The sequence below is a fragment of the Eptesicus fuscus genome, chromosome 17 (assembly GCF_027574615.1).
Source record: "Eptesicus fuscus isolate TK198812 chromosome 17, DD_ASM_mEF_20220401, whole genome shotgun sequence".
Lineage (NCBI taxonomy): Eukaryota > Metazoa > Chordata > Mammalia > Chiroptera > Vespertilionidae > Eptesicus > Eptesicus fuscus.
In genome coordinates, this window is record NC_072489.1 from 22,345,934 (window position 1) to 22,365,429 (window position 19,496).

At 39.9% G+C, this 19,496-nt stretch overlaps 1 protein-coding gene and 1 long non-coding RNA gene across 2 annotated transcripts in view; one reads left to right on the top strand and one right to left on the bottom strand.

Annotated features, from left to right (window-relative positions):
* The window catches only part of CTNNA3 (catenin alpha 3), a 1,343,669-nt gene that overhangs the window by 1,190,924 nt on the left and 133,249 nt on the right, over positions 1 to 19,496 (top strand). The window contains exon 14 of the mRNA XM_054728624.1: positions 5,918 to 6,010. Coding sequence (XP_054584599.1) covers positions 5,918 to 6,010 — 93 coding nt within the window. The remainder of the gene's footprint in view (positions 1 to 5,917; positions 6,011 to 19,496) is intronic.
* The window catches only part of LOC114232914 (uncharacterized), a 31,549-nt gene that overhangs the window by 4,024 nt on the left and 8,029 nt on the right, over positions 1 to 19,496 (bottom strand). The window contains exon 2 of the long non-coding RNA XR_003619029.2: positions 18,526 to 18,590. This is a non-coding gene — a long non-coding RNA (uncharacterized LOC114232914). The remainder of the gene's footprint in view (positions 1 to 18,525; positions 18,591 to 19,496) is intronic.

Genomic DNA, 19,496 nt, shown 5'->3' on the forward strand with positions numbered 1-19,496 from the left:
GGACTGCTCCCTCCCAACTGCCCTCCCTTGCTGGCTATCTTGTGGTGGCCATCTTGTGTCCATATGGGGGCAGGATCTTTGACCACATGGGGGCAGCCATCTTGAGTGTTGGAGTGATGGCCAATCTGCATATTACTCTTTTATTAGATAGGATAGAGGTCTGGTGCATGGGTGGGGGCCAGCTGGTTTGCCCTGAAGGGTGTCCCAGATCAGGGTGGGGGTTCCCTTGGAGTGTGGGGTGGCCTGGGCGAGGGGCCTATGGTGGTTTGCAGGCCAGCCATGCCCCTCGGCGACCAAAGTGGAGGCCCTGGTATCTGGGATTTATTTATCTTCTATAATTGAAACTTTGTAGCCTGGAGTGGAGCCAAGCCTCCTGCTTGCTCCGTGGCAGCAGCCATTTCTGTTGGGATTTATGTATCTTCTATAATTGAAAATTTGTAGCCTTAAGCGGAGGCCAAGACAGGCCAGGGCTTCAGAAGCTTGGGTTCCTCCATCCTGCTCTTTCCAGCTCCATGGCTGCCACCATTTCTGTTTGGATTTATTTCTCTTCTATCATTGAAATTTTGTAGCCTTGAGTGGAGGCCTAGGCCGGCAAGAGCAGGTGGAAAGCTTGGCTTCCTCCATCACCAGGGAAACCCAAGCCTCCCTCCTGCTCTCTGTGGCCACAGCCATCTTGGTTGGGTTTATTTGCATATTTGCTCCTGTCTCGCTGGTGGGCGTGGCTGGTGGGCGTGGCTGGTGGGTATAGCGGAGGTACAGTCAATTTGCATATTACTCTTTTATTAGATAGGATGAATAATTCTGAATTTACTAACAGTCTCCAGAAACAAATGGACATATTTTCCTTGATCTTATTTAGAGACAGCTCAGTTTAGAGGAGTCATTTTTATCAGTCCTAAGAATCTGTTAGAGTAACCCACTTTCCAGTTTAGAGAAAATTTTACTCTAAAACATGATCAAATCAGATAGAGATCTGGGGGACTTACTGCATGTGGAATTATATTAAATCCTGTTTTGCACAGGGACCTTATATATTCCAAAGTAGGTAAATGTAACTAGAGAGAGCTAGTACCATATCAATCCAGAATTATAATTTTGGATTATAATAAAGGTATCCAAATTTCCACAAAAAATTTTATCAAAAATATAAAAAGGTGTGATGGGATCAAGGACTGGATGGTAAAGAAAGAGAAAAAGCAATACACAGAAACAAACTTGCTATGCCTCAATTATGTCTGTGGGCTAATCTCTTAAAGTATATTGGTACAATTTAGTGTCAAAATAAATTTCAAGATAAGGTATTATGATCCAAAGTTTGGTTCTTAGTGAACCAAAGTTTAAAAGGTTGCACAAATTTTCAAAGGTTACATAATGACTAATTGGAGGGCCTGAAGTGAAACTCAAGTCTCCATTACTCAACAATATAGGGTCTTTCTACCACATGATGCTACCTCTAAGTTAGTTGCCTCCCCTCCCCTCTATAGAATGAAAATTAATTAGAAACATACACATCTCACACACAGACGAGCTCCACCCCACATATACCTTCCAGATGTTTAACCTTCTAAAGTCACCAGAAGGGTTAAAAACAAGCTATTTTTTAAATTTTGTGTTTCAGTTACAGTTTACATTCAATATCATTTCACATTAGTTTCAGGTAGACAGCATAGGGGTTAGATAACCATATGCTTTACAAAGTTTTACCCCTGATGTTTCCAGTAAGTATGCAACACAGGGTAGCCCGTCCTCCCTCCTCTGTTTTAAAAAAACATCTGCTTTTTCTATCATTATTTGTCTTCAGTCCTGAAGGAGTTAATGTATTGTCCTATACATGATTAGAGTGCTCCTATCCCTTTCTTAGTTTCCACTTAATTTAAACTGTAATATTGTATATTTAACATTTTTATTTTCAATGCCATCTAGCCGCTTGCCTTACAGAAGGCAGAATGCTGCCAGCAAGTGTTTTGAACACTCCCCCATTGATTTTGCTCATGAAAAGAAGAGGTCACTTGTGGTGGCTTAGCAGGAAGACTATTAGTGGTTTAAAGACAAAGGAAAGCACAGAAGTATGCGGGCACCAACGGGAGCCTTTTCTCTCTCTGCAGTATCACCCGCAGAAATGGTACTGGTGACTTCTAGCCGCAGTTTTTCTTAGTTCCTGTTAACTAACTTTATTTTGGGGTTGAATAAAATATTGGAACCGATGATGAAGTTATAGATCTCTACATTGTAGAGGGTCATCCAAGTAATAAACAAGAGATATTTACAAGAAACAGGTCACAGTAGGGGCACCAGACAGCTTTCAGCTGCAAAACAGAACCCAGGAAAGGGCACTTGATCAACTGAATGCATTCAGATGTTACAGGGGCTGGTGATGTGTCGAGGAGGGGAATTGCAAAGATCATTTCTCAAGCATATTGTGGGAAGAATACACAAAAAAATGGCAAGTAAGAAATATGTGATTGTGTAGAAGTTCCATTGTGGTGAACTCGTGTTCTTAATTCCTAAGAGGAGAGAGTAAATTGCCCTGTGGTTTTAGCTGCATTTAGTTGCCACAAAGGACTACACATAGAGATCAACAGATAGATAACAATTACTTAGCATATTGGAGGCCTTGGTAAATGGGGGATGTTAATATCCCATCCGAGTGAGATGAAATAAATGCAAAGAGACAGATGATGCTGACTGCAAGTGTTAGAGAACAAAGAACGTGCTGGTTAAAGACCCATGAGAGAAGAAAGAATCTCCCGCCATTAGTGGTTATGACATTGACAGTGTTGTGCTCCACTAGGTGAGCTGATTGATTTGTTCCTTCTCTGGGGAAGGAAACCTCTTGCAGCCCTGAAAATAAAGAGCCTGTGGGCAATGCCAGGTCTGAGGGAAACCAGCTGGTCTCAGGAGGCAGTTGCTGCCTCTTTCCGAGTCTTTTGCCGTCAGGTCTATAAAAGACCTTCCTCAGTTCTTTTGGTAGTTTTTCATGAAACCTAATTGTTCTCTAGTTTTCTCACCAGGACTTTGTAGCAAGAGTCATAGTTGAATGTTGAGACTGTGTAAACTAAGACAAATAGTAAGTTAATTCTTGTTACGTACTTACACTTGTTTTTGCAATAAGGATTGATTTCTTTAAATTATTTCCCCTTTGAGAATAAGGGAACAAAAACCTGGAACTAGAAACAAACAAACAAACAAACAAACAAAAAAAACAGTACAAAACACACAAAAATTTTACTTTGGAATACAAAAGATGGAAGCACAGTGAAGGTACAGTTAGAAGAAGTATTTGTTGTTGCTGTTAGTGAGTGTTGTTTTGCGCATATCCAGCTGTCTTTTTGGCTATCACTGATAATTTTGCTCCATTCATTCAAAAGCATGTAAGTGCTAGGTATGGGCGATATGATCCTCTCTAATAAAATGGTAATATGCAAATTACCATCACTCCGCTACATAAGCCACGCCCACCAGCCAAGCCATGCCCACCAGCCAATCAGGGTGAGTATGCAAATTAGCCCCATCCAAGATGGCTACAGCCACAGAGAGCAAGGTTTCCCAGGTAACAGAGCAAGCCAAGCTTTCTGATAGCCGTTGCAGGCCTAAGCCTCCACTAAAGCTACAAAGTTTCAATTATAGAAGGTAAACAAATTCAAACAAATGGCGGCAGAATGGAGCTTGAGAGTGCAGGCCAGGGTTGCCGGCGGCAACAGAGGAAGCAAAGCTTTCGACACACCCTGGCCGGGCTCAGGCCTCTGCTTAAGGCTACAAAGTTTCAATTATAGAAGGTGAATTAACTGCCACAGAAATGGCTGCCACCCCGGAGGGAGCCCCAGGCTTGGCTCCACTCCAGGCTACGAAGTTTCAATTGTAGAAGGAAAATAAATTCCAGATACCAGGGCCTCCACTTGGGTTGCCAGGGGGCGTGGCCGGCCTGCAAACCACCACAGGCCCCTCGCTCAGGCCGCCCCACGCCCCAAGGGAACCCCACCCTGATCCGGGACATCCTTCAGGGCAAACCAGCTGGCCCCAACCCGTGTACCAGGCCTTTATCCTATCTAATAAAAGAGTAATATACAGATTGATCATCACTGCAACACACAATATAGCTGCCCCCATGTGGTCAAAGATCCTGCCCCCATGTGTACACAAGATGGCCACTACAAGATGGCCAGCAGGGGAGGGCAGTTGGGAGGCACCCGGCCTGCAAGGAAGGGCAGTTGTGAGGGACCAGGCCTGCAAGGGAGGGCAGTTGACAGGGACCAGGCTTGGAAGGGAGGGCAGTTGGAGGTGATCAACCCTGCAGGAGAGGGCAGTTAGGGTGACCAGGCCGGCAGAGGAGGGAAGTTGGGGGCAAACAGGCTGGCAGGGGAGCAGTTAAGCATCAACCAGGCTGGCAGCGGAGTGGTTAGGGGGTGATCAGGCTGGCAGGCAGAAGCGGTTAGGGGCAATCTGGAAGGCAGGCAGGCAGGCAGGCAGGCAGGCAAGCAGTTGGGAGCCAGCAGTCCTGGATTGTGAGAGGGATGTCCCAGATTGGAGAGGGTACAGGCTGGGCTGAGGGACAACCCCCCACTGTGCACGAATTTCATGCACCGGGCTTCTTGTGTAATATAAACAGCAATACAGTAAAGTATGGTTAGCAATATGATAGTGACAGTAGAGGGAATAAGGAAAGGGGTGCAGAGGAGCCCAGCCTGGCCTAGGGAGCTCCTGAGCAAGACACCTCTGAACAGAGATGCTTAAGCTGAAATGGAAAAGTAAAGGAATGGAAGGAGGTTAACTATTTAGAATAGATACTGAAATTCATGTTAAATTATTTACTAAGGTCTCAGAAAATGTAATCTCTCAATAACTTTAGTGGCATGTTGAGGTTGTGTGGCTTTAATGACGATGCATCCAGTCACCTTTAAACAACTTGATCTGTGATAGACCACGTACCAGTAAGCCAAATTGCTACTCACTCAGAGAAAAACTTCCTTCTGATCAGCTTTACATTCTTTTTCTTTCAGAATAGATTAGAATATAAAACTGAAAGCAACAAATGAGCGAACAGGACAAGCAGACAAACAAAAACTCACAGACACAGACAACAGTATGATGGTTTCCAGAGGGAAAGGGAGGTGGGGAGTTTGGGTAGTAAAGGGGAGAAGGGGACCAAATACATGGTAATAAAAGGAGATGGGACTTTGGGTAGTAAACACACAAGGCAACATACAGACGATGTATTATAGAATTATACACTTGAAATCTATATAATTTTATTAACAAATGTCACCCCAGTAAATTTAATTTAAAAATTATTAGGATGTAATCATGCACCACTCATTTAAACATTTTAAAGTATGAAATTCAGTATTTTTTAGTATATTCACAAGATTGTGCGGCCGTTACCACCATCTGATTCCAGAACATTGTTATCATCCCAAAGAGAAACCAGATGCCCATTAGCAGTCCTGCCCACTCTCTCCTCACCCACTCCTTCCTTTAGGAACTATTATCTATAGAGTTGTCTATCCTAGACATATCATGTAAATGATATCATATAATATGTAGTCTTTTGTAATTGGCTTCTTTCTCTTACTATAATATTTTCAAGGTTCACCCATGTTCCATGTTACAGCATATATCAGTATTTCATTCCTTTTCATGGCCAAATAATATCCTGTTAAATGAATTTACTACATTTTGTTTATCCATTTATCAGTAGATATCTGTTTGACTTGTTTCCACATTTTGGCTATTATGATTGGTGCTGCTATGAACATTTGTTTACAAATGCTTGGTGGACATATATTTTCATTTATCTTGGGTATTTTCCTCGGAATGGAATTACTGGGTCATATTGGTCTCTATGCTTCCTTTTTGAGGTACTGCCAGACTGTTTTCCATTTTGCATTCCCATCAGCGATGTTTTGCTTTCTGTTCACAGACCCCAGAGGAACTAGAGGATGTTTCTGACCTGGAAGAGGATCATGAGGTCCGCAGTCACACCAGCCTTCAGACCGAAGGAAAAACTGACCGGGTATGTCACCTCCTTGCGGGGGAGATAAGTGTACTGTGCCCTTTCCTGGTCAATCCAGGCAGCCTGTCCCAGCTGGGACTCCTGGATCTGGAGATGCTTTTGCAAAGTCAGGGAGAAGAGCCTCCGCATGCAGGAGAGGCAGCAAGAGGGAATGATTTCCTCCCCCTGGAGAGCACACAGGGAGGCTGTGTCTGGTCAGGTAGTGAATCAACTCATAACACTCTTGATCTTTATAGCAGTCATGGGACTATAAAGGTGAAATGTGCACATGTTTGTTTATAGTAGAAAAGAGAAACTAAGAAGTTGTAAATATACCCTGAAATTCTAGGGGGCGGGGTAGACACTTCTGTGGCAATTCTCTACATTTCTGTCTTTCTGCAATACCCTTTTTTGCCCCTACCCCTCATCTCTCTCTCTCTCTCTCTCTCTCTCTCTCTCTCTCTCTCTCTCTCCCTCATCTCTCTCTCTCTCTCTCTCTCTCTCTCTCTCTCTCTCTCTCTCTCTCTCTCTCCCCCCCCCCCCCCCCCACCAAAGATGTTAATCACTTTCTCAATTACTCTGAGACACTGTACACATTCACTTTACACCCACTGCTTGTGAACTTGTGAAAGTTTGGTTTCCCAGACACTGACAGCTTGCAACTGCAGACCAGACTACAGAACTTGGGTCGGAGAGCCAGGCAGGATAGCACAGTGGCTAAGACTGCCTGGACCCCATCGAATCAGCCACTTCCTTGCTGTGTTACTTGGGAAACTCACTGAGCTATTCTCTTATTTGTAAAGTGAAGATACTTATAATACTCTATATAAGGATTATTGTGGGAATTAACTATGTTAGTTAATAGAGCATTTGACATATGTCTAACTCACAGTCAGTTATCAATAATCAGTTATTACTTATAGTAGTCATTGCAATAGTATAATTATCATTATCATTATTACCACTAGTTAATTAGTTAAATTTGGTGACCTAAAACTAGGAGATGGATAGAAAGAGAAAAACTTAATTAAGTTACATATTTTCAAATCTTCAGATAACTTAGGACTGGTATATGTGTCACAACACCTATGTTTTATCAGCAATGTTGCTTTTCTTGAGTTTCCATTTCTTCATGTTAGGCACTGTCTGGGGGCACACAGCATCTGGAGACAGTTTTCTTCATATCTAGTAGGCATCCTTGGTAAGAGGTCAAACACTACAAATGGCGATGGAATTGCAAATAAAGTTTGCTGATGGTAAACTTTGCTCAAGCTTTCAGTGACATGAGCGAGTGACTCACTTGGGCTGCTGCTGAACGACTGAAGTGGCAGGCAGGTGTTAGGGCTTACAAAGGAATAGTCAGGAGGACATTTTGTTAAAATAAAGGCAACTTTTAGGATGATGGGATTAGGGCAAAACATGCCTTGATTCTCCTTCTGCCTTATGGCATGAAGACAAGGAACCCTTGGTTAAGACCCTTCAAACTTCAAAAAGTTTAAAATCCCTTGTCTGAAAACTAAGGAGAATAATATCATACCTTCTCATAGAATCGCTGTTAACACCAAAGAAGATACTGCATATAACGTCTATAACGTTTTATAAACTGTAAAATTATATGCTAAGATAAGATTCTTATTACTACCATTTTTATTTGTGTTTTTATTCTTGAGTGGGATTATAGGCCAGATAGAGGGCCACCTGACCACTATAGGTCATGCCATTGATGATATTTGTGGTCCTGGGTCTTAAAAATCTTTCATAGAAGCCCACTGTCTCTAATCTTGTGGAAATCACCTTGAAACTGCTCTGCATCCAAGATTTGTGTTCCACGTTTCCCTGATGATCCAGTTCATTTGGAATGACCCTGGGTGACAGCCTCACCTCGGTCTAGTGACAAGACAGATCTCTGACCATCAACTGGGAGCGACATTATATTCAACCTGGCCACCTACTGCTTTCATAAATCTCCCTTGCATATGTTCCAAATGGCTTAGATTTTATTCACCTCCTGCCTTGAGGCTTCCCTGCAATTGCTGTGTGGAAACCCTCAGGAAGCTGCTCACATATTCTCAGTCATACACAGGCTCATGTGAGGCACTAACACCCCACAGAGCAAACCTTGTGCAATATTCTTTCATTCCTTGGATGGACCATTTTGAAATTCATTTCCCACAGATATTTAAGAGTTTCACTGGGGGATCAAGCCCCAATTCCTACAGCATTGACCGGGTTGTTAAGACAATTTGCAGTGGCCTTTATTTCCTGATTCATCCTTCCCAGTCTCCCAGTTCTATTTTCTAAGATCTATTCCAAAAATAAACTACTTTTCATTCTAAGTCACTGCTTTTGGCGAAAGATAAGAAAAGGTAGTCTCTTCACAAATACTATTCACTTAATCATCACATTAATTCTCTTGTATTGATATTATTTTCCTAGTTTTACTAACAAGATCACCGAGGCTGAGATCTATATAACTTACCTAGTAAGTGGATTATGTCTTCAGACTAAGAACCTTGGTGATTGCTACATATCACTTCACTTAGGTCATAGAGTTAGTAGAATGAATCCTTTACTAAAAAGCCATAAAAGTAATGATCATTACAACAAATGTGATACATCATTGATGGAATGAAAGAGAACAAAAGAAAGGATGCTACAGTGGCCTGAAAAGAGGTGTAATTTAAATTTAAGAAGCAATTAATTGTATAGTATGAATAATTTAACACAATAACATCCTCTCACTGAATATATATGACGTGAGTTTATCACAACAGGTTCCATTCTCATACCTGAAGTTTATGAGAGGTGGCTAAGAAGGATAGCTCAAATTTGTCTCCCATCCAAATCACCTGACTAGAACCAAGATCATGTTTAGACAGGTTTTATGATCTCTCCCAACCATCTTACATAGTCCTATATTTCTTATCATTACATATCTGTGCCTAGAATATATTCATATGTTTAGTCTTACTGCCATTCAAGACTTTGGGTTTGTATTCTATCCAGCATTTTTAAAGTTTGTATTCATTGATCTGAGTGTACTATTGACACATTTGCCAGGTACCAACAAATTGAGAAGATACCAAAACATTTTGTAGTAGGAGCTGTTGAGGATCATTTGAATACATGTGTCATGATCATTGAGGAATTCTTGGTCACTGCACAAGACAAGTGTTTGGGTTCTTTTTGTTTGCTCATATTACTGAGGCCTTTTTGGTTCTAGTATTATAGAGATTGACATATCAAATATGCAGTAGAACCAATTTTAGAAACTGTTTAGTAATGGAGTGACAGTTATTTATTATCATTTTACATTCTGCATTTCACTCCCAGTAGCTTTGGCTCAGCATCATCTGTTATTGCTGTCATCAGAGGAAAATGCCACTGGGCATTGTAAAGGTCTAAAACCAACAAATAATGGTTTAGAGTCCACGGTCAATGAGAGGGAAATGCTAAAGGACCAATCGTGCAAGCCTTATGAAGTGGCAGAGGAACAGCAGTAGAAATTAGTGATTATCTTAATTATCAAACATGAATACTCACTGGACCAACATAGTGGCTATATTCAGTGATCAGGCATTCCACAGTGAATACAATACAGGAGTATGAGTTTGCTACATGTTTAGAGATCATTCTTCAAAGAGCTCATTATTTGTTTGTTTTCATGCTCTGAGCAAGGAAAAAATAGATATATTTTATATTAAAAACTTAAATTTAAAAGAGACAAGAAAATAAACTCCTATTAAAATAATCAAAGTCCTAAAACTATTAATATAAGCTTTTTTGTAAATCCTAAAAGCTTCCTAAAAGATTATATGAAACACATTTTAAGTGATATTTTCTATTTAAACAGAGAAGAGCTGGTTATTCTTTAATACTTTAAAGTTTACAGAATAAATTTAAGTTGATGTCTTATTTAACCAAAATTCTGGGTTTGGTTTTTAATTTTTTTTCTTGATTTTACTAATTAGTCTCAAGATATGAGTGGTTTAGTGAAGTCAGGTTGGCTGGGACCGTATTCCAGGTCTTCTGGCACCAACCAGTACAGCACACTTGGGTATAATCTCATCATCCCTTAAGACCTCATTGCCCAATCCTTGCTACAGTCAGTATTATAATTCTTCCACTAGAAAGAAGACTTGTAAAACTAAAGACCATAAACCTTAGTATCAGATCTGTTTAAGCCTTACAAATTTCCAATACTTCCATCTTCCATCAGTAACAAAATCAGTTTGTTGATTACCATTGACCTGGCAGTATTGCTGGTGGATCACTTTGCCTTGATGAAGTGGAGTAACAACAGGCAAGTAGTCATCCAGCAAAAGACCTTGTAGGATGATGCTCTGAGGTCTCCAAGCATAGAATCCAGAAGATAGAGGAAGTTACTCCTCAGCCAATCTCTTGTCTCGTCAGCTTCTCTGATATTTCATTACAGGGAATATTTCTAACTTCTAGAAATTCTTTCTGGTTTATTGTTTGCAATAGGGGCAACAGTAGCAATAGTCACATAAATAATGTAGAAATGAAATAGTGATCACTAAAAACAACTCTTGATAGTGGGATAAAACAGAAAATTTGATAAGGCAATTGTTCTTTTTTTTTTTTTTTCTTTATTATTGAAAGACTGGCTGGGCACTGGGAGGTTTTTTGGGGATTCATTAGTTTCTGTCTTTGAGTCCTCAATTACCTTCATCCAGTTATATAGGACCTAATTGCCTAGTTTTATGGTACCTTCTCATAAAAAGGGGAAAAAGGCATTCTTGCCCATTTGGTATGGCTCAGTTATTGAACTTGGATCTGTGATCCAAGAGGTGTCTGGTTGATTCCTGGTCAGGGCACATGCCCAGTTGCAGGATCCCCAGTAGGGGGTGTATAGGAGGTAGCCAATCAATGGTATTTCTCTCTCATCAATGTTTCTATCTCTGTATCCCTCTAAAACCAATAAAAATGTATTTTTAAAAAATAAGGCCATTCTGTTATTTATAGGATATATGTTGAAGACAGTTTTGCAAGTAGTTATTTAAAATAACTCTTTCCTTCTCTAACCCTGTCCATGAAGAATATATTTAGTATCCTTAAAATATATATATATATATATATATATATATATATATACACACCTTGAATAATTATAAAGGCAGTGTTCATTAAAATACATTTCATTTTCAAAATTGAGCTACACAAAAGTGTGTATGCATTTTTTGGGGGAGGGGGTGTGGATACTCTATATATTCTAGTAATTTTTCCCTCTGCCCAGATAGCTTGAAAGCTAATAAGGCCTAAAAATTAAATCCAGGATTTTGTTTCCATCTCACACAATTTAAATGTTGCTCATAGTGTCCAGCAGATGAAACATGAAAAGAGAACTCATTTTAGTACTGTGCAAGGCCAGGTTTTTATCTGAAGATATTTGAAGTTGTGGCCTCTAATTGCTAAAATTCAGTTTAATGAATCATAACATTAAAAATAAAACACTTAAAAGTTAACATTGTCATAACTATGGTTGAAATTGTTATGTCACCTTTTAAATGATACATTATTCATATTTATCAATGATCCAAATTAAAGAAATTATAATATGTAGTATTTATTTGTATGATGACTAAAATTTGTCATGTCTTTAATATCATATTCACTTAAGAGTCAATAGTTTGTAAATCTGCTTTGTCTTAAAAACTATGTTTGAGGCCATTGAATTTCTATAAGTTCTAAAAATAGAAGTAAATTATGACAGTAATAAGAACAGTTGCCTAGGTTACTGAACACAACCTCAAAATGTCAACAGCAGAAAATGAAATGGAGCACATCTAATCTTAAAATACTGGAGATGATTCTTCTTGATAAAAAAATAATACAAAAGCAATGAGTGCACTAATTTCATGTTGGTGATGGGGAAAGTTTCTGCTTGCTATTTTTCAGCAAGTAGTTAGCTGAATATTCTCTATCATGACAACAGAAAACATGCCATGGTAGAATGGTTTATTTTAAAAACTGGAAGCATTTTAATAGGCCCTACTTATCAGAATGTACTCTCAATAAGTCAGATTTATACTGAATTATCTTACAACATATAGAGAGAAATGACCTCATTACCTTCTTCATGATATAATTTGGTTTAGGTTACTGTTAAAAACACAGTTGGGGTAAACCTGGATTCAATTACATTATTCAGCGGCAACACACGAGGCATGCATTCTCTCATCATTAGTTCCTATAATTTCAGTTGTGTGTTTGGCAGTAACTCTGCTTTCCTATCTTTCTGAGTGTTCATCATCATTACTTTATTGTTTGCTCTTTCTCTATCTACTTCTAAGCATTAGGATTCACTAGAGTGCTGATGTAAGCCCTATAGTTCACTATGCATTGTGAACTAGACTCTTCCTGCACATGCTCATACAGTCCTAACACTTCCCGTATCACCTAGGCAAGCCCTATCTCCTCTGAGTCTGGCTGCATATTAGTAGGCCTATAAGTTTCTTATCAGATGACTCACAGAAACCTGTGGCACTGACTATTTCAAAACTGGATGCATCATCTTACCCCATAAATATTCCTTCTGCACTTCTATACATTTGGTTGTACAAGTCTGAACCCCAGAATAATTTGATAATCCTTCCCACAGCTAATTAGACAATATGTTCTGTTTTACTATCCTAAATATTTTCCAAACTTGTCTATCTTTTTACCACCTCCACTATCACTACTGTCAAAGAAAAATCATCCTGGACAAAGTTAAACAGAGAAGGAAGACTTTATTCAATGGTATTAATAGTTAATAATAATTAATCAGTGAATAGCTAACAGGGGAAAGAGACCAGAACTCAGTCTGAGTTCAGGTCTGCTGAAACAAGGCTGAAGATTTTTCAGAGATAAGGTGAGGGGGATGGTAGGCCATCTGTGTTTGCTAATTGGCTTTACCCAAAGGAAAAGTGAATTTTCTCTGTCTTTGTGACAAGAGGGAGTTTTACAGTGGGGAGAGCAAGGTGCCCTCTAAAATTAGGCTCCTGCTCTCTCACAGAGACTGGAAGATAGGGGCTCTGTCTTCTTTGATGATTGCATCTCACACGGGGATGGCTCCTTGGTCCTTGTGAAAGATAGTCCTGGGCTGTGAAAGTGACAAGAACCATTTAAAATATTTTTATATTTCAAAGGGGCAAAGAATTTACAATTATAAGTTGTGCTTTCAGAAAGGGGAGATTAGGGGCCTAGAGTCAGGATGAAGCCTGTCTGAAGTTCAGTCAAGCTAATGGGAAGTGGAGAGGTTCAAATATGTTGACTGAGCATATGTGATGATGGGTGAGTCAACTGAATATGCTGAGGAGTTAGACATTGTATATGACACAGAGAAAGAAGTCAAGGACAGCTCAAGATTTTTGGTTTGAGAAACTGGGAGTGTGGACTTGCCATTTATATTGATTTGAGGGAAACGGAATTAAGCAGATTGAGAATGGTGGAAGATCAGATAATTAATTTTGGATGTGTGTAATCTAAAAAGTCTGTTAGACAACCAAATGAAGATGTCAAGTAGGTGTATATAAAATTTACAAACTAGACTGGAAGTCATCTTGCATGCGTAGATTTATATTGCAAATTTACAACCTTCTAAACTTAGTGATGTTTTATATATTACTAGCGTTCCCGTTGCAGGAAAAATCCTGCAATAGGGTTTTCTGCTGCACTCTACCCCGCCCCGCCTGCTCTCCTCCCTTGTCTCCCGCCCCGCCTTCTCCACCAGCCCCCCTGCTTTTCTCCCTTCTCCGACAGCCTGCCCGCTCTTCTTCCTTCTCCCCTGCCCCGCCTTCTCCGCCAGCCCGCCCATTCTCCTTCCTTCTACCCCGGCCCCGCCTCCACTCCTCCCTTCTCCCCACCCCACCTTCTCTGCCAGCCCGCCCGCTCTCCTTCCTTCGCCCCCGGCCCCGCCTCCGCTCCTCCCTTCTCCCCCGGCCCCGCCTGCTCTCCTTCCTTCTTCCCCTGCCACGCCTCTGCTCCTCCCTTCTCCTCCCCCCAGCTTGCTTGCTTCTCTACAGCTTTGCTCCCTTCTGCAGCTCTTGGCTTCTTTCTATGCTGTCTTGATATGCAAATTAGCCGCCATCTTTGTTGTGGTAATTTGCATACTCATCCTGATTGGTTGGTGGGCGTGGCTTGGTGGATGGGCGTGGCTTGTTGTAGCGAAGGTGCGGTCAATTTGCATATTTGTCTATTATTAGATAGGATGTGGTGACCATTTTTTTTTTTTCGGAGACATTGATAGGTTCATATCTAATTTTAAACATTATCCTTCCAAAATCTCTTTGCTGACACATTTACTCATTTGACTATCACCTTTAATGGAAAGCCACCATTGACCACCTGCTTCAAATTGCAACCTGAGTATAGCTCATCTACTAGATAGTAAATTTAATGATCTTAATATTTTTTCTCTATTATGCGCTCTCCATTCTTAAACCAGTACTGGACACATAGTAAATATGTTATAAATATTTACTGAATGAATAAATGATCTTGACCATAAATGTGCTTTGGGTAAAGAAAGATGCTCAGCAAATTTGGGGAGAGGGGAGTTGTTTCAGATACTGCATTTGTATCTAACCAATATATAATTTGTCTACAAAATAAATAGGATAATACTTATTTTTTAAAAGCAGTGTCAGTAAACAATTGCCCACATGATAGTCACTTGGAAAATTGTTCTGAGGCTATTGTTTAGGCTGTCCTTTGCCTTTTTGAGTTTAGAGTGTTTTTGATAGACATCTGGCTACCAAGTGCTGCCCTTTTGCCCATTCTCTGAATTTAGGCATTGAAAAAGCCCTATTTCTTTTACTATTAAAAAATGTATATATACAAATTAAATGATTTTGAGTTATTAGTTTCGGGTGAAATAAGAACTATGTGTTTACTTTTTGCCTATTAAAGATAATGTTTATCAAGTTAGGTAGTAAAAAAAGAAGCTCAAAAGAAAATATTTTAAATAATTCTCTGATATTCTAAAAATTATCTTCACACACTGAAAGTACCACAGTCTAAAGCTAGTCCTAAATATATGCATATTTTAAATCAGTGGATTATTATTAAGGTACATTTATTCTTTAGAAATGTGGTTATGTATGTCTTATAATGAGCTGTATAGGCTGTAGCACTAGACATACCTATGGCTTCCGTGAAATGGCATTTAAATATAAATGGACATAGAAGACAGATATTTCACTTAATGTGGAACCATCATCTCTATAAAGCTCATGTACTTGTAAGAAACAGGGCTTTTTAAAAATGTCATCCCAGGACACGTCTCCAAATTTCTGATTCTAAAATAATTCAAAGAAAGAAAATATACTTTCTAGAACCCAATCCCTAAGTTTGAATCCTGACTTTGCTACTTATAGCTGTTGACATTGAACAAGGTAACTTCTCCATGTATCAGTTTGCTTATTTTAAAAATGGACTTACATTAAAGGATTATCATTAAGCTTATGACTTAGTATTTGTAATAAGCAGCACATAGTTAACTGGTCAAACTTAAGTAACCATCATCACCACCAACACCACTATCATTGTTAACATCAACAGTATTTGTTGAATGGATGCACGTTTCTGACATCTCTCCTAACATTACAGGTTGGCAATATTCACTCTCCTGATTAGTCTTCCTCATATTTTCCACAACATTTTGTGGAGAGAGCCAGTTTGATTGACCAACCTATATATGTTTGTCCTATGGTCAAAGCTCTTTGAAAAGGCTATCATGAGTTTCTAGATAATTTGTTGGATGGGTTGCCCTTGAGTCATGCGCCTGCTGAAAATAAAAGAAACTCTATGTTGTTTCCTTGGGTGGAGGTTATAGGAGAAACAAATCAGGTTATATGGAGATATTGGGTGTGTTGGATATTAAGATAGGCACAGAAAATAGAATAGTATAGAAAATCAATGCCAGACTGTTGCCAGGGAAGGTTAAGAGTCATGTGCATCCAAGAAATGTTTGGAAAGCCCTGATTGTATAATTCATGGTCCTGGTCACTTGGGGCTTGCAATCTAAGATGTAGCAATTGGAGTGTATACAGGGAAATATATAGTTAGCAGAAGAGAAAAGTGAAAATATCACCTCCTGGATAGAAAAATATTCACCTTTCACACTAATGAAGGCAAGTGCATTTCCAAGTAGGGAATTGGGTAGTTTCTAGAAATCTATGACTTGAGACTGTATAGCACTTCTCTCTCCAGGTTGTGTAGACATGATGAGACACTAATCAGTACATGGAATTTGTAAAGTGTAAATTATATATTTCCAAAGCAACAATTTGGAAGGTGTTGATCTCTTTGCTCTCTAGCTATCATGAGCTCATGTTTCAAATTAAAAATAACAGAGCTACATTATTCTTCTCTCGTCTTTCTCTGGCTTAACTAGAGGTCCAAACCCATCTACTAACAAACACCTGTTTGCAGAGGAGAGGGAAGAACCTAAATAGCAGCAAAATGCTTTACAGTTTTAATTGACTTGAAGGTTAGACTTTTAAAAGACAGAAAAGTCCTCTAAAACTAGCAGTAACACATATTTTCCTCTTACTGGCTTTCTGATGGAACTTTAAACTCTTACATATTACCAACATTGAATTTTATAATGCCAATTTCAAAATTCTTCCAATGCCCTGTTGTACTAAAATTGCATTTTCCACTTCTTTCATAGATATGTACCTTTAATAAGCCTATTAAATTAAGAACAAATTTTATATACCGAAAGTAGACAAATGTGACTCTTAGGACACCAAGATCATAGAATTGGTGCCTAAAGTATACTTTTAGGGCAGTGGAGATTAGCATGGCCTTCCATAGAGAAGTCAATGGGACAATAAAATATCCTCAAGGTTTAAAAATATTTTCCAAATATACTTTCAAATTGTGTCTTTTATCTATAAAGCATATGGGTTTGCCTAGCTAGTATATCACAACTATTTGTATACTCTGATGATGATGATATTTATTATGATGATGATTTATAATAATAACTAGAGGCCCATTGCACGAAATTCGTGCACGGAGAGGGGGGTGTCCCTCAGCCCAGCCTGTACCCTCTCCAATCTGGGACCCCTCGAGGGATGTCCGGCTGCCCGGTGGGATCGGGCCTAAACAGGCAGTCAGATATCCCTTTCACAATCCAGGACTGCTGGCTCCCATCTGCTCGCCTGCCTTCCTTCCTAATTGCCCCTAACCACTTCTGCCTGCCAGCCTGATCATCCCCTAACTACTCCCATGGCAGCCTGATTGATGTCTAACTGCTCCCCTGCCAGCCTGTTTGCCCCCAACTTCCCTCCTCTGCCAGCCTGGTCACCCCTAATTGCCCTCTCCTGCTGGCCATCTTGTGATGGCCATCTTGTGTCCACATGGGGGCAGGATCTTTGACCATATGGGGGCATCCATATTGTGTGTTGAAGTGATGGTCAATCTGCATATTACTCTTTTATTTGATAGGATAGAGGCCTGGTGCACGGGTGGGGGCCAGCTGGTTTTCCCTGAAGGGTGTCCTAGATCAGGATGGGGGTTCCCTTGGGGTGTGGGGCTGCCTGAGCAAGGGGCCTGCGGTGGTTTGCAGGCCAGCCATGCCCCCTGGAAACCCAAGAGGAGGCCCTGGTATCTGGAATTTATTTTCCTTCTACAATTGAAACTTTGTAGCCTGGAGCGGAACCAAGCCTCCTGCTCGCTCCGTGGCCGGCAGCCATTTCTGTTGGGGTTAATTCACCTTCTATAATTGAAACTTTGTAGCCTTAAGCGGAGGCCTGGGCCTGGCCAGGGTGTGCGGAAAGCTTTGCTTTCTCTGTTGCCTGGGGCAACCCTGGCCTGCTCTCTCCAGCTCCGTGGCTGCCGCCATTTCTGTTAAGATTTGTTTACCTTCTATAATTGAAACTTTGTAGCTTGAGTGGAGGCTTAGGCCTAGCAAGGGCAGGCGGAAAGCTTGGTTTCCTCCATTGCCTGGCAAACCTTGCTCTCTGTGGCTGTAGCCATCTTGGTTGGGTTTATTTGCATACTCACCCTGATTGGCTGGTGGGTGTGGCTTAGGCATAGCGAAGGTGCGGTCAATTTACATATTACCCTTTTACTAGGTAGGATAATAATGGCATCAAAAACATAATTACTTAATGCTTAATATGTATCAGACATTTTAATTTTATTAAATACCCTCCAAAACCACACTTAGAGGAAGAAACTATTATACCCATTTGAAAAATGTAGAAAAAGAGGTACGGAGGTTAAGTGCCCAGGATCACACCGTGTGAGGTGACGGCCCTGAGACTGACCCAGGTGCGCTATCTCAAGGACCTGCCTGTGCCCTGCTCTCCCCACTGCGCGATGCAGCCACCCTTCCTGCAGTCAGACTTTAGGTGGGGCTGTCTGAATACAACCTGCCTCTGTACTCCTGGCAGAATGTGCCAGATCCGTGGGAGATTAAAATGGATACAGACTTTTGGGCTGAAAATCTCATTCAAAATGGCAGGAATCTACATGTTGCAATTGAGCTGTCTAGAAGCAGAATCAAAGCTGTTACACACCTGCTGCCCACATCCATTTGCTTGCAATTGTACAGCCACAAGCGTAGCGATGGTGTAGTGTAGTTCTGTGAAATGAAGAACGACTGTTACTAAAATTTCCTAAAATTATGTAAATGGTATGATGGAGAAAAGGAATTTTATTTTCAATACATAGTTTGTGGAAATATGCCAGACCCCCTTGGTTCTGTTTGCTTTTATTTTTATGAGATACCAAGACGTCTACAAAAGAGCCCTGACTTCCGAGTCACCATCTCTGTATATATAATGGTACATAGAGTCCTGTTTATTTATCATTTCTCTGAAATTATGATTCTTTATATTTAAATGCAGATAATACCTACCTCAAGGTATTATAATAGAAAGAATGTATATAAAGTATGTAGTACAGTGATAGGAAGTAATAGGTATCTAATAGTCAATTTTATTAATATAATAATGTTTATAAAATGCAGTAATATCTAATCATAAGGGACTCGTGTGTTATGCAGTGAATTAAGTATGAGCCCTCTAAGTTAAGGTGAGCCAGAGCAGGATAAAAAAATATATACTTTATGCTTTAATGTGCAGGGAAGGAAAGGGAAACAGGCATAAGGAATGGGAATAAAAGGAATGAGAATGAAAGGAAGGAAGGAGGGGAGGGAGGAGTTATCTTGGGGTAAGGAGAGACCTCTATTTGCCAAAATAATAGTGTGCAATGAACTGAAGAATATGACTGACAAAATCTGTACTAGATAAGAAAGGATAAATATTTATTTTTGTGACCTTGGGATAATGAAGGGCTTTCTAACTATGATAAGAAAGAAAAACAAAGAACAAAACAGACAAACTTTACTCTTGAAGACACAAAAAGAAAAGAAATTAATACAAAACTAAAAAATTCAAATCTGAAAACTATTAAAAGACAAACACCAATTTGAGATAATAATTGCAATTTTTATAAGGATTTGTATGTAAACATATTATCATCAATT